At 55.8% G+C, this 13,584-nt stretch overlaps 1 protein-coding gene across 1 annotated transcript; it reads left to right on the top strand.

The window, feature by feature from the left end:
- The first annotated feature begins 4,334 nt into the window (after positions 1-4,334).
- On the top strand, positions 4,335-11,677 carry Hcrtr1 (hypocretin receptor 1). Its single transcript, XM_059256145.1, has 7 exons — positions 4,335-4,533; positions 4,691-4,869; positions 5,907-6,150; positions 6,438-6,553; positions 8,060-8,286; positions 9,198-9,319; positions 11,505-11,677. Exons 1-7 carry the CDS (start codon positions 4,335-4,337, stop codon positions 11,660-11,662), a joined length of 1,245 nt encoding a protein of 414 aa, XP_059112128.1. The 3' UTR covers positions 11,663-11,677.
- The last annotated feature ends 1,907 nt before the right edge of the window (positions 11,678-13,584 follow it).

Here is a 13,584-nt window from a genome sequence, read left to right as displayed (position 1 = left end):
TGGCCCCATCCAGAGAAGACCTGAAGTCCTTGGTCTCTCTTGGGCACTGGCATTTTGCCAGGAGCTCCCAGAGGCCAATGCCATTGTGTCCAAGAACTAAACAACTGCAGCTCCCGCAGGGGGAGGGGGAGGGTGTTTTCCATGTCTGGCTCAGATGTCTTTTAAGCAGGTATTCAAGGTTTCTCTCTCTCCTGCTTAGGAGAGAGACTAGGTTCAATGATAATCCACTTGTAGCTGAATTGGGGGTACCCAACTCAGGACCAGATGGTCTTGGGGCCCACAGTCTCCTGCTGATCAGGGTCCTATAGGTGAAGAACAGAGATCTGCCACCTTGAGGAGTCCCTCCTGACTCTTGTCATGGGAAGCAGCCACCTCTGGGGTACAAAGGAATAAAGGGGGAGAAGTGGGCAACTGGAGATTCCTGGTCGGGGGGGCTGGGACTGGCACTACAATACTGGATGTTCTCAGTGGGTTTAAGGGAACAGCAGTCAGGTTTCCTCCACACACAAGGACAAATGCACTCCCCATGTTCATCGACTTGAGAGAATGGAGGCTCTTTGCTCACTGCAAACCATGGTGTCTGGGGCCTTGGAATCCACAGCTCTGAGCTAAAGAGTCAGCACAGAGCCTGAGCGGCCCACCGCCCACGCAGGGATCTATACCTTCCGCATCCCTGGCTGCAACTTGCCCAAAGCAGCTGTTAGTTGAGTGTCCTTGCATGATCAGCCTCCCATCCCCCCACACGCTGCAGCCTCCTCTGGGACCCCTATGTGGCAAATGGTTGCAGCCCCAGATTGGGGGTGGGGTGGGCAGAATGTGGAAGGGTGAGTCATCACCATGGGAGCAGACTGCCGAGTTCCACATTCACACACTTGCAAAGCTGTAGACACAAAGGCATGCCCACTCTCACATTCCCAAACTCACAGGGAAACAAGCCGAGAGGCCACTGCTGGTCAAAACCACAGATGCATGTTGAGACCCCACAGAGACAGATAACAGCCCCCCCAGTCCCTAGACACCAAAACACAGGGACAAATCAAGACCCATACAGACATATCTAGCCAGGTGAGTCCCAGTCATCACCCAAGAGCGTACTCTCATGTACAGAGAGACACAAATACACAGGACAACAAACTGAATTCTCTAAATACATTCTAATAACCCTTCTGTGAGTACATTAGCTCTAACACACACACACACACACACACACACACACACACACACACTGTCCCTCTTCTTGGGAGTCCTTCATTCAGCCACTGCCTCAAGCAGCAAACAGGACAGTTTTAGAATCCCAGAGATCGGCTGCTGATGGTGGCACAGCCAGGTGGTGGTGGTGGCGCACACCTTTAATCCCAGCACTCGGGAAGCAGAGACAGGTGGCTCTCTGTGAGTTCAAGGCCAGCCTAGTCTACAGAGTGAGTTCCAGGACAGCCAGGGCTACACAGAGAAAACCGGTCTTGGGGAAAGAAAAAAAACAAAAACAAAAAACCAACCAAACAAACAAACCACAAAACAGAATCCTAGAGTTCTATGATCCACCATCTTGCATACAAATGCCACAACTACCCAAGAACAAAGTTCTGCCTCAGGTCCAGACACATCCATTCTTCAGGAGTGGAGGTCACCAGACCCATAAGGGTCCCCGGCCCTCGGCTCCCAGACTCCCTGTCTGCATCTCTAGCGCCTCGGAAGAGAGTTCTGGCTATAAAGGGAAAATGTGGTTACACTCCCAGGAGGGAGGGATGTGAGAGAAAGGAGACTTACCTGCTTGGAAGGTCCTGTCCTGGGGCAGGAGGTGGGCAAGGTGACTATCTGAAAGCCCAGAAGGTCCCCCTCCACCTGCCTGGGATTCCCAGGAGACCTAACCTGCAATCATTTGCACCTGCTGCTGTCTAGCTTAAAGAGCTCTCCTCCCATACTCTACCTTAGCCTCTAGGCCACTTGATCATTCTTCAAGTTTCTGAGCAGGTATTTCTGCTCTTGGAAGCCCCGGGTGAGCTCTTCTGTGCTGTTGTGATCTCAGCCCCTTGGGACCTCTCCCAACTCTGTAGGCACCATGGGAAATGCCTTACTCCGGATGGCTAGATCCTCTTCGAGGCTGGGAGCCTTAGAGGTTGGCAGCGCTGATAGATCTGAGTGGAACACAAGTTTGAAAACCAGCTCTGCCTCTGACCTTGGGCAAAGCCCTGAACTGTGTACATCCAAGGTCTTATCTGTAAAATGGGGACAATAACAACTACCTCACCCGGCTGACGTGGGGATTAAATGAGATCGCGCAGCCTGTGGAAATGGCGGCCGTATTATAGGTTCGTTGCTTGTTACAGAGCTTGATAAATATTTATTGAATTAACGAATGTCTCCAGCTTCCCCTCTTCTGCCTCCACTTCACGTCCTGGCTTTAGGAAGGGGAAGTAGGTGCGAACAAGGATTTGGGGCAGAGAGACCCAGGAGAGATCCGGGCTTTCTGACGTCTCTGGACACTAGCTGCTCCAGCGCGTCCTGAGCTTGCCTGGAGGCGGCACTGGCATCCTTTCACCTCTGTGACAACCACTTGTGCTACCATCCTCACCGGCCAGGTGAGGCAGCGAGCAGAGGTGGGGTCCACCCCTGCACTGTGTCCCTCCCGACGCCGCCGCCACCACCACACGCACACCCTAGGTGCGTGCTGAATGCAGGGTGGAGGGAGTGTAAGTGTCGAAAGGGTGCGCACGGAATGAATGAGCCAGTGGACGCGTGAATGGAGGTGGATGGAAGCTTGACGTACAAAGCGGGGCTCGAGTTGGGCGACCAGGAGCGCAGACGGGCCGGGGCTCCCTCCCCTCCCTGCCCAGCCTCCCGCCCTGCTCCCCTCCCCGCGGCACGCAGCCCTCCTGAGCCCTCCCGAGCTACCACCGGCGCGGAGCCGGGGCCACGCAGCCACCGAGCGGACAGCTCAGCCTCGGGAGGGGGCTGCCCCGCCGCGTCCCCAGCCCTGGCCTTCCCCAGCACCAAGGCAAGGTCCCGCGAGCAAGGTCCAGGTACCAGCAACGGATGATGCTCGGGGCCGGGAGCCAACAGGTGCGGGATATGGGGGGCCATCAGGACTGGCATGGGGGTTCCAGAGGAGCAGTGGCAGGTGACGGGGCGGGGGAGCCTGGAGTCTCTGGGGGTGACCTGAGTGCTGGAAGGCTGCGTCACCACCTACTCCTCTCACCTCCGGGCGTCTCCCTTGTAACCCTTTAGCGCTCTGGCTGGCCCTTCTGGGAATCCTCCCAGACCCCCTAAGGAGCAGGGAGGACCATCTGGGAAATCAGTAGGCCAGCGTCTCTGCCCCCTTCCAGGGGCTCTCCGGGGACCGTCCACCCTCCTACACCAGTCTAGGGTCGTCCCTACCCAGCTAGGGGAAGGAGGGGTCTGAGGGAGGGAGGAGGGAGCGGCCTGAGCGAGGCCGGATTTATGAATGGAGAGCGGCCTGCGCGCCGGCTCAGCGACCCCTGCCGGCCGTCGGGGAGCATAGCGGCCCCGGTGACTCCAGGAGACTTAGCAAGGGGGTCTTGAGAATTCCGTTTCTGGGCGGGGGACTATTTCCTTTCTCTCAGGGAGGTGGTCAGTCCCTTCCCACACTCTTCTTCTCGGGTGTGTGTATGTGTGTGTGTGTGCGCGCGCGCGTGTGTACGCGCACTGAGGAGGCTCTGGCAGGTCTGGTGGGCGGGACCTGGATCTTCAGTATCTCCCTGAACCCTTTCCTCAAACCCTAATTAAGGCTTGAGAACTGATGCAAAAGAAAATAATTGCAATTGGGAATGGATTCCTTTCCTAAATCTGTGATGGCTGGAGGATGCAGGCAGACCTGGATTGGCTTTGTGACCTTGAGCAAGGGTCCCAACCTTTCCATGTCTTCATCCGTGCAGCAGGGCTCACTAATAATGATACCGGACACTGACCGGGAGGCCGGCTTCTGGGTGAGGTAGTCCCTAAGCTTTTGAGCTCAATACTCCTCATCGTGGCCCTGAGAGGTAGGTATCTTTATTACTCCGTTGGATGGGGAAACTGAGGCTGAATGAGGGAGATAAGATGCCCTTCTCCACCATTCCCAACTCACGACTAAGAATAGAGAGGAAAGGTAGGCAAAGTCCTTAATGTCCACGCCTTCCCTTCCTTCCTTCTTTTTTTCCCGTTTTCCCTTTCTCCTTCCCTCCTAGTCTTCTCTCCTTCAGGAAGTTTGGGCTGGGACCCCAAAGAATTGGGTGTAAGATCAGGGCCCCCTGAAGGGAGTGGGCTGAGGGCTTGTGGGAGTTCTTCTTCCTCCACAGAGCCCAGGATGCTCCTCAGCTGAAGCGGCTCCCGAGCTCATGGAACCCTCGGCCACTCCTGGGGCCCAGCCCGGGGTCCCCACTGGCAGCGGGGAGCCCTTTCCCCTTCCTCCAGACTATGAAGATGAGTTCCTCCGCTACCTGTGGCGCGATTATCTCTACCCAAAGCAGTACGAGTGGGTTCTCATCGTGGCCTACGTGGCCGTGTTCCTCATAGCCTTGGTGGGCAACACACTGGGTAGGTGTCTGTCTTCTGAGGATTAGAGGGAGGCCGCGGGGGCATTGCCTTCATAGCCCTTCCTGTTGGTGAGGTGGGGGATGGGGGCTCAGCATCCCAGCAGAGCCTGAATGGGCCTGGCTGCTGTTGACTTACCTAGCCCTGCTGATCTCTACAGTCTGCCTGGCTGTGTGGAGGAACCACCACATGAGGACAGTCACCAACTACTTCATTGTCAACCTGTCCCTGGCAGATGTGCTGGTGACTGCCATCTGCCTGCCTGCCAGCCTGTTAGTGGACATCACTGAATCGTGGCTCTTCGGCCATGCCTTGTGCAAGGTCATCCCCTACCTACAGGTTAGCTCTCCCACACCCCTCAGGGGCCTCTAACACACCCAACTAACACCTTGATGGGTATCAGTGACCCTAAGTATCACCTTTCAGGTAAGTCACAGTGGCTCAGGACTCTTGCAGGGTCACCCAGACCACCAGACTGTACACTCAGGAGCACAGACACAGCCTCAAAGACTCACATAGGGAACCCCTCCCGGTGACAGGTGCAGACTTGGCCATGTGTGCACACACAGTTACCTCCAAGTACATGGGCACATATAGAGAGGAGACAGGAGCCCAGCCCACGGTGACAGTCCCAAATGCTCACGGGGGCTGGTCCTTGAACCCAGTGGGGACCAACTGAGAGAGCCAAAGGGAACTGTCTCTCCTCTCCTCTCTGGTCTCCTTCTCCAATACTGGACACCAGGATGCCAGTGGGATCAGCAGACTGGAGGGAGGGCTGGCCAGAAGCCACTGTGGCCTCTCAGTAGCCCCCAGTCCTCTTCCTGCACCCCGGGAAACTGGGACACCCTGGAGGCAATGCCTGCCTATGCTACCTGCCCACTCATCTATGTCTCTCAGAACAAGGGCTTTCCCAACAGCCTAGGGAAGGGACGACCTCCAGGGTGACAGAGATGCTGCCTGGATTTCTCACTGTTTTGAGGCTTTCTGTTCAACCGACCCAGTCTGTTGAGCTGAAGTGTGAGAGAATCACGTGTCTCATTTCCTCTTCTGTAACACTGTACCCACCTCATGGGGTTGTAAGGACAGGGAGAGGAGTGCCCGCCACACAGAGTGTCATTATTCACAGTAGAGTAGTGCCGTGTGTGTGTGTCAGGTCCCCAACTGGACATTCTCCATACATGATTTCATTTATTCTTACCAGAATTCCGCCAGATAGATGCTATATTCCCATTCTGCAGATAAGGCTCAGAGAGGGTGAGTGACTTGCCCGAATTCACACAGTCCGAAGTTGTTGGAGTCAGAATTTGCTGCACTGGTAGCTCTGGGCTGTGAAGGGCTCCCCTCGACACCTCTGACATTGTGTCCCCATGGAGCAGGCCGTGTCTGTGTCGGTGGCAGTGCTGACCCTCAGCTTCATCGCCCTGGACCGCTGGTATGCCATCTGCCACCCGCTGTTGTTCAAGAGCACAGCTCGCCGGGCCCGTGGCTCCATTCTGGGCATCTGGGCTGTGTCGCTGGCTGTCATGGTGCCCCAGGCTGCTGTCATGGAGTGCAGCAGTGTGCTGCCCGAGCTAGCCAATCGCACCCGGCTCTTCTCTGTCTGTGATGAACACTGGGCAGGTAATGGCGGGCACCTCGGGGGTGCGTACCCCTAGGACAGGGGACTCTCAGGGTGGGTATCCCCAGGATAGGTATCTCTTCTGGTGTGGGCATCTGCTAGGGTAGGGGTCCCTCTGGGATGATATACTAGACTGGGCAATTCTAGGCTCTCTCCCTGCCATGGTGCCTGTGTGAGATTCAGTTGTCCCCAGGTCTTGCTATGGTCCTTGTTGGGACGGGGTGGCATTGCTGTGGCAGACTGGGGCTCCCAGGATAAACCTGACCCTTGCATCTCATGACCCCTACAGATGAGCTCTACCCTAAGATCTACCACAGCTGTTTCTTCATTGTTACCTACCTGGCCCCGCTGGGCCTCATGGCCATGGCCTACTTCCAGATCTTCCGTAAGCTCTGGGGCCGCCAGGTGAGGCTAACTCTGGTGTCGCTGTCCGGGCTACAAAGGGTAAAGCTGTTGTTCTAAGATGGACCCTGACATTAGAACACGTTATCCATACTGTGACTACAGAGGCCAGGTCCAGGGACGCGGGGAGCCAAAGGCCCCAAAGTGACTGTAGCCTCATTTAATTAATTAACTTTTGGTACTGGGGATCGGGGCCTTGCCTATGCTAGACAAGTGTTCTACCACTGAAGACTATCTCCAGACCTTTTCTCCCTGACCCCTGTGCCCTCCTTCCTTTTTTAAATGTTGAGGCAGGGTCTTGCTAAGTTGACCTGACTAGGCTGAACTTGCAATTCTCCTGTCTCAGCCTCCTGAGCAGCTATTATTATAGAGTCAGCTTTAACCACCATATCCCCCCACCCCCGCAAATATGTGAGAAAACACCCAGAGAAGCAAGCAATGTCCCCCAAAGCACTCAGCTAGTGAGCAGAAAGCGGGAGTCGGAACCCAAATCTGAGGCTTCAATGCTCATCTTAGCAGCAGAACGTTAACCATTCAGCTCCGAGTCGCTTGCCCAGCGGGGCTTCACATCCAGTGTCTGACAGCTAGCTAAGGAAGAGGCGCTCTTGCCAACTTCAGAGTGTGAGGGGTGACTGACAGCCAAGGCCAGCGAGGCCGGCTGGTTCCAGGCTTGACTTTCCCCTCATCACATCGACCCACAGTGGGTTTCCTGGGGTGGTGTTCATGGGAAGGTGGGTGCTGAGTGCCATCGGCACTAGTGGCAGTAGGTTCTGGGTCAGAGTCTAGGCAGTGACAGGACGTGGGCCACAAGGCTGACTGGTCTTGATGACACCAACAGCACTAACCCACACCTTAGACCATGCAGGGCAATGGGTTGAGCTAAGCCCAGGACCTGCCTTGCGGGAACGTTGGTAGAGCCTTTCCTGACTGGTCTGTGTTAAGAAAACAAAGGTTTGGAGAAGTCACACAGCTCGTGGATGTGGGAACTGTAAACTCCAGTTCCTTGCATTCTGGCTCCACGCCTCTTGCTTGTGGGGTGATTGCGATGTTCAGTGGTGTGAGGAGGGGCTTTCAGGATGTGCTTGCTCCAGGAGTCCAGAACTACTCAGGCTTCTGGGCATCCACCTAGGTGGAGAGCTATGTCCCGACTCCCAGGCCTCCCCACAGTGTGACATGGACATCTCTTCAGGACTCAGCTGCACCCATCCCCAAAGATGGAGCTGTAGGTCTAAGGAGGACAGGAGAGCAGTTAGGAAGGCGTCCAGACCCCACAGTGGGGCAGTTTCCTTGGATGTCCCTACCTTGCCCACCAGGCCCAGAGTGTCCCCAGCCAAAGGGAATGACTGTCTCTCAAGGAGTAACATCCCTTGCTGTCGTGTGTGTGGTGTGTGTCTGTGTCTGTCTGTCTGTGTCTGTGTCTGTGTGTCTGTCTGTGTGTCTGTCTGTGTGTGTCTGTGTCTGTCTGTGTGTCCATGTCTGTCTGTCTGTCCGTCTGTCTGTGTGAGATAGATCCCTGGTACCACGTCAGCCCTGGTGCGGAACTGGAAGCGGCCCTCAGAGCAACTGGAGGCTCAGCACCAGGACCTGTGTACAGAGCCCCAGCCCCGCGCCCGAGCCTTCCTGGCCGAGGTGAAGCAGATCCGAGCTCGGAGGAAGACGGCCAGGATGCTAATGGTGGTTCTGCTGGTTTTTGCACTCTGTTATCTGCCCATCAGTGTCCTCAATGTCCTTAAGAGGTGAGCGCACAAGGGAGCGTGTGGGGAGGGGAGGGGCTTTGGGGTCTGAGGAGGGTACCGTTCACCCCTCTCCACCCCAGGGTGGGGCCGGGGTTGCTCTGCTGTCTCCTCTAGTGTTGCCTGGGGATATCAGGCCTGCCTCCAGGGGCAGTTAGGGAAACCCCTTTCCCCCATGCACTTGGCTCTCAAGTTCTGGAAGAGGACAGAGAGCGATGGAGGGGGGCGAGGGGCGGCGGGGGGTGTGTGTCTCAGATACATTGTTGTTATTTAAGGCTTCTCTGCGAAGCTGGGAGGTGTGCTCTGTAATCTCAGCACTCAGCAGGCCAAGGAAAGAGGATCATGAGTTCAAAGCCAGCCTAGGTTACACAGTGAGACCTTCTCTCATAACACTCTGAGGCTGGGACCCCCGAGAAGAGACTTGGCAGACGTGAAGGAGCAAGCATCACGGGGTGGGAGGACAGCAGTTTAGGCAGATGAGGGGTCATGGGTCATCAGTGGAAGGTCATGGAGCAGTGGACAGCAGCCAGTCTGGGTTTGCTCATGTCCTGATCATGTGTGTGGTCTTGGGCATGTACTTCTTTCTAAGCCTGTTTCTTTAGCTGAAAAAAAAAAAAAATGGATGCTGTCCATGACATTTTGTTTCTGTTGGGATGGCTGAGAAGGTAGATGGGGTGACTCCAAGTGATCAGGAAGCTGGAGACTGAGCAGATTCTATTGGTCCCTGACCCAAGGCCCATTCTGGTCAAAATCCATGTGTAGGTACCCAAAATCGTGGTCAAGATCTCAAACCAAGTGACCCAAATGGACAGTAGTGAGCAGTGGGGACCCTTACACTTCCTAGCTAGAGTTCTGTGGGCATCCTTCCCCTGCCCATCTGTCCTGCTCCTCACCCTTTTCCCCACTGGCACCAGAGTGTTTGGGATGTTCCGCCAAGCCAGTGACCGGGAAGCCATCTACGCCTGCTTTACCTTCTCTCACTGGCTGGTGTATGCCAACAGTGCCGCCAACCCCATCATCTACAACTTCCTCAGTGGTAAGTGGACCATGCATGCAGTGACTCAGGGTGGCCATGGTCCCTGGGTCCATCTCAGGCTAGTAAGAGAGGATGTACCTGCTCTCTATCTCTCTCTGGGAACCCTCCACTCATAGGGGAGACTCGAATACCCTGCCCTTACCAGGAGTCCGGATCTGAGCTATGGCCAGTAAATAGTACCCAGAATGGAGTCTGACCAACCTGCAGATCAGTGCCTAAGAGGAAGGACAGGACCTGGACCTCCATCCCCCATCCAGGGAGCATGCGCAGCAAGCCTTCCTATTAGTTCCTCTCTGGCTGGTACAGACAGAGCAATCTGTGTTTCTAGAGGGAGCCAGGCCTGAGAAGAGGACCCTGGAGGCCCTGCCTGAGGGAGATTGTGTAATCTAGCTGAGGGATGAGGGACAGTCAGCAGTAGAGAGACTGCCAGACACAGGGTATGGTGGCCAGAATCTTGGCTACCCCTGGATCCATGGGCCTCAAAGCAAATCTCCACCCTGTCTTCCGGGAGTCTAGGCCCCCGACCCTATCCTCACCATGCTGTCCTGTACTCCCACCCGCGTTCTCTACCTCCCAGTCTCTTTCAAAAGTCGTTAAGATGTTTGAGAAGGGGTCAGAGGTCCCTAGTGTAGCCCTCACTGTGACTCAAGAGTTACTCAACCAAGGCTGCCTGGCTGCTTCCCAGCTCAGGGGACAGGACAGGAGAGTGGAACCTGTAGAGGAAAGAGCAGGCAGCCACCCTGACGCACATGACTTACCTGGCCTGTGTTTGCCGAGTGTCTGCTGTGTGCTCTGCTCTGCCCTGAGCTGGATACCAGAGGATGACAGGCCGGAGACATGACTGGGAGGGTTTGGTTTCAAGAAAACCTCTGCCCCCGGCCCCCGCCTCCCGTGTATACACGTGAGGGTAACACAGTGCTGTGCAGTCCGTGTATACACATGAGCTGAAAACAGTGCTGTGCAGTCCGTGTACACACGTGAGCTGAAAACAGTGCTGTGCAGTCCGTGTATACACGTGAGCTGAACACAGTGCTGTGCAGTCCGTGTATACACGTGAGCTGAACACAGTGCTGTGCAGTCCGTGTATACACGTGAGCTGAACACAGTGCTGTGCAGTCCGTGTACACACGTGAGCTGAACACAGTGCTGTGCGGTCCATGTATACACGTGAGGGTAACACAGTGCTGTGCAGTCCGTGTACACACGTGAGCTGAAAACAGTGCTGTGCAGTCCGTGTATACATGTGAGCTGAACACAGTGCTGTGCAGTCCGTGTATACACGTGAGCTGAACACAGTGCTGTGCAGTCCGTGTATACATGTGAGCTGAAAACAGTGCTGTGCAGTCCGTGTACACACGTGAGCTGAACACAGTGCTGTGCAGTCCGTGTATACATGTGAGCTGAACACAGTGCTGTGCAGTCCGTGTACACACGTGAGCTGAACACAGTGCTGTGCAGTCCGTGTATACATGTGAGCTGAACACAGTGCTGTGCAGTCCGTGTATACACGTGAGGGTAACACAGTGCTGTGCAGTCCGTGTATACATGTGAGCTGAACACAGTGCTGTGCAGTCCCCTTTTCTCCCATTCTGCCCTCCCTTTAAGAGATGGGCTTGGGGTTAGATCCCCAGGTTCATTTTCCAGCTGGCTGGCCTTGGGCAAACTATATATACACTTCTGCACCTCTTATCTGTGATGTAAGACACAGCCTTCCAGGGTATGGGCATGCTCTGGGGGATGAAGTCTGAGGTACTGGCACAGCCCCTGGGGCAGTGTGACTGACTGCCACCTGAACAGGATGCTGCTCTCATTTCAATACCATTGGACAGAGCTGGGGGAGGCTAGCCACAGTGTGAACCCTGCGCTCCCTCCTCACACACGGCACAGAGAACAGAGGTGACCTGAGGCCCCTGAGCCAGACACCACGTCTTGAAGCCAGGCTCCCAGCCAGAGTGCAGTCAAGGAATCAAGACAATTGCATTTTGCTCCAGGAACCCGCTGGGGCCTTCTCATCCTCTCTGGCTGGCAGGGCTGAGGTGGCCTTGGGCTCTCTGTCCCAGCCGCACCCCGCCCTCTCTGCCCCACCACACAGCTTTGACTGGAGCTGTGCAGGTGTCCCTTGAGCTCAAACCCCTTCCTGCTGCATTGGTCCCCTTATGGCTGTGTCTTTTGTCTCCCAACCAAGGCAAATTCCGGGAGCAGTTTAAGGCCGCCTTCTCCTGCTGCCTGCCTGGTCTGGGTCCCCGCTCCTCTGCCAGACACAAGTCCTTGCAGAGCCGGTGTTCTGTCTCCAGAGTCTCTGAGCACGTCGTGCTGACCAGTGTCACCACAGTGCTGTCCTAAGTGGGGCCTGGCCCAGGCTCTGGGAGGCACAGCCTGATCCTTTGCTCGGGATCCACCCCGGCACTCATGAAGACTGCTGTTCAGTGAGAGGCTGTGACTCCAGTCCTGGCTTGCTGCCTGGGTGACTCAGCCAGCGTCATTCCCCCTCTGAGGCTGTGTCCCCTAGAAGGGTTGATAGGAGGCTTAAGCACCCTAAGAAAGCAGAGAATGTTGTAAACCATCTCGTGCTGGTGACACTGTTACTGTCGTCCCTGCCTGCTGTGGCTGTACCCTGCAGCGCCACCCTACCCTTTCAGAGCTTGGCTTTCCTCCCAAAGACCTGTCTCCCACTCAATTATAGGCCTTCCCTGGCTGGACTCTGCTCCAAAGGTCCCCACAGGCATAGTCGCCTGGCCTGGAGGCCACCCGAAGCCCTGGCTGCACACGGCCAGCTGCTCTGATGTCCCTGTGAACTAATTCAGGTCCAGCCCTTCTCAGTGAACTCTGAAGCACGGCCCACCCTCTCCAGGTGTGGACTGCACGCACCACAGGCTCGCGATCTCGTTGGCATTGTGGAGTACTTAAACACTCTCCATGTGGCCGTTCAGCATGGAGGCCAGCAGCCCGAAGCAACTGTAATTAAAAGCCTGGCACAGAATGTTCCTTTTCCTTGTCATTACACAAAATTTGTGCTGCTCAGGTTAGTAGAGGAAGGTGGGGCGGCTGGGGGATGGAAAGAGGAGAAGGCTCTGGAATGCTCTTATCTGCGCAACCCCCCCCCTGCCCCAGATGAACTGACTGCTGGCCACACTGCCTAGGCAGTGCCCAGCCTCTGGTGCCCAGGACGCGGATCTCTGACACACTTTCTGTTCCCTGCCCGTGGACCTCTGGACTGGAAGGAGGCAGGTGGGCAGCTGGTGGGTAGCCGTTGGGCAGCCGGTGGGGTTGAAAGATTTACTGTTCCTAACCTTCTTGGAAATCAGGGCTTCGCTTGTTTTCTATGAACTCACAGAATACAAAGAGAAAGCCACAGATTTGGCTGGCCATGCTCCGGCTGCAGCCGAGCTGATTACAGGGCTGCTGAAAAGGCCCCAACACCTGCCACTGGAGCAGAAGGAAAGCACATGCTGGAGTTCCTTCCACTCTACTACAAGGAGCAGGGGACATCTGGCTGAGGCCACTGAGGGTGAGCCCACCAGCAGGCGTTTACAGATGCACAGCTTCCTTGACTTCTCTGGTCAGGAAGTGGGGCCCGGCCAGGGAGAGCCTAGACATCATGGCTCCTTTGTAGGCATGCCATTTTGTCCAGGGGTTAAAGAGCTCATCTGCTCTACAGACTCATCAGCCCAGTGGCCACAGCTGGCCAGCAGAGTGGGCAGTCCTAAGCACTCTGTGCCCCCATTGACCCTGAAATCCAAATCAAGTGTGAAGGCAGGTCTGGAGGTACAGTGTGCTTGGGATGAGGCATGAGGGCTGGATCCTCTAGGTCTTAAGCTCTCAGTGCCCCCCCACCCCCCAGTATAAGGTAGATTGTGGTTGGCGCCATTGTAAAGATGGGTTTGGGGGCTAGACGTGTGGCTGGGTGGTAGGGTACTTGTCTAACATGTGAGGCCCTGTGTTCCATGCCCAGCACCACATTAAAAAAAACAAAGATGCCTTCCAATGGACACATGGCTCAGCAGGAGCAGAGACCACAGCAGCTTCCTGTAGGGGCACACAGCTACCTTACTCTGCTGGTGGAAGCCAGCCAGCATGGGGGTGGGGTGGGGGGTCTCAGACTTCTGCCTGGGAAGCTCTGATGCACTCAAGCACACTCTGGGGAAGTGGCCAAGATGCCAAGGGGAGTAATGCTCAGTGAGAGGCATCTGACAAGCCCAGGGCTACCTGGTCTATGAGGGAAGCTGGGCTGGGGGTGGGCTGGGGGAGGGCTGGGGGAGATGCAG

Source organism: Peromyscus eremicus, chromosome 2 (assembly GCF_949786415.1).
Source record: "Peromyscus eremicus chromosome 2, PerEre_H2_v1, whole genome shotgun sequence".
Classification (NCBI taxonomy): Eukaryota; Metazoa; Chordata; class Mammalia; order Rodentia; family Cricetidae; genus Peromyscus; species Peromyscus eremicus.
Note: the sequence above shows the minus strand (reverse complement) of the source record. Positions and strands in the feature narration are given on the sequence as shown.

Excerpts from the sequence above, each read along its gene's own strand:
- Hcrtr1 (XM_059256145.1), top strand. The coding sequence starts at position 4,335 with ATGGAACCCTCGGCCACTCCTGGGGCCCAGCCCGGGGTCCCCACTGGC. Across the intron at positions 6,151-6,437 it reads CTGTGATGAACACTGGGCAG|ATGAGCTCTACCCTAAGATC; the intron begins GTAATGGCGGGC and ends TGACCCCTACAG. Across the intron at positions 8,287-9,197 it reads GTCCTCAATGTCCTTAAGAG|AGTGTTTGGGATGTTCCGCC; the intron begins GTGAGCGCACAA and ends CACTGGCACCAG.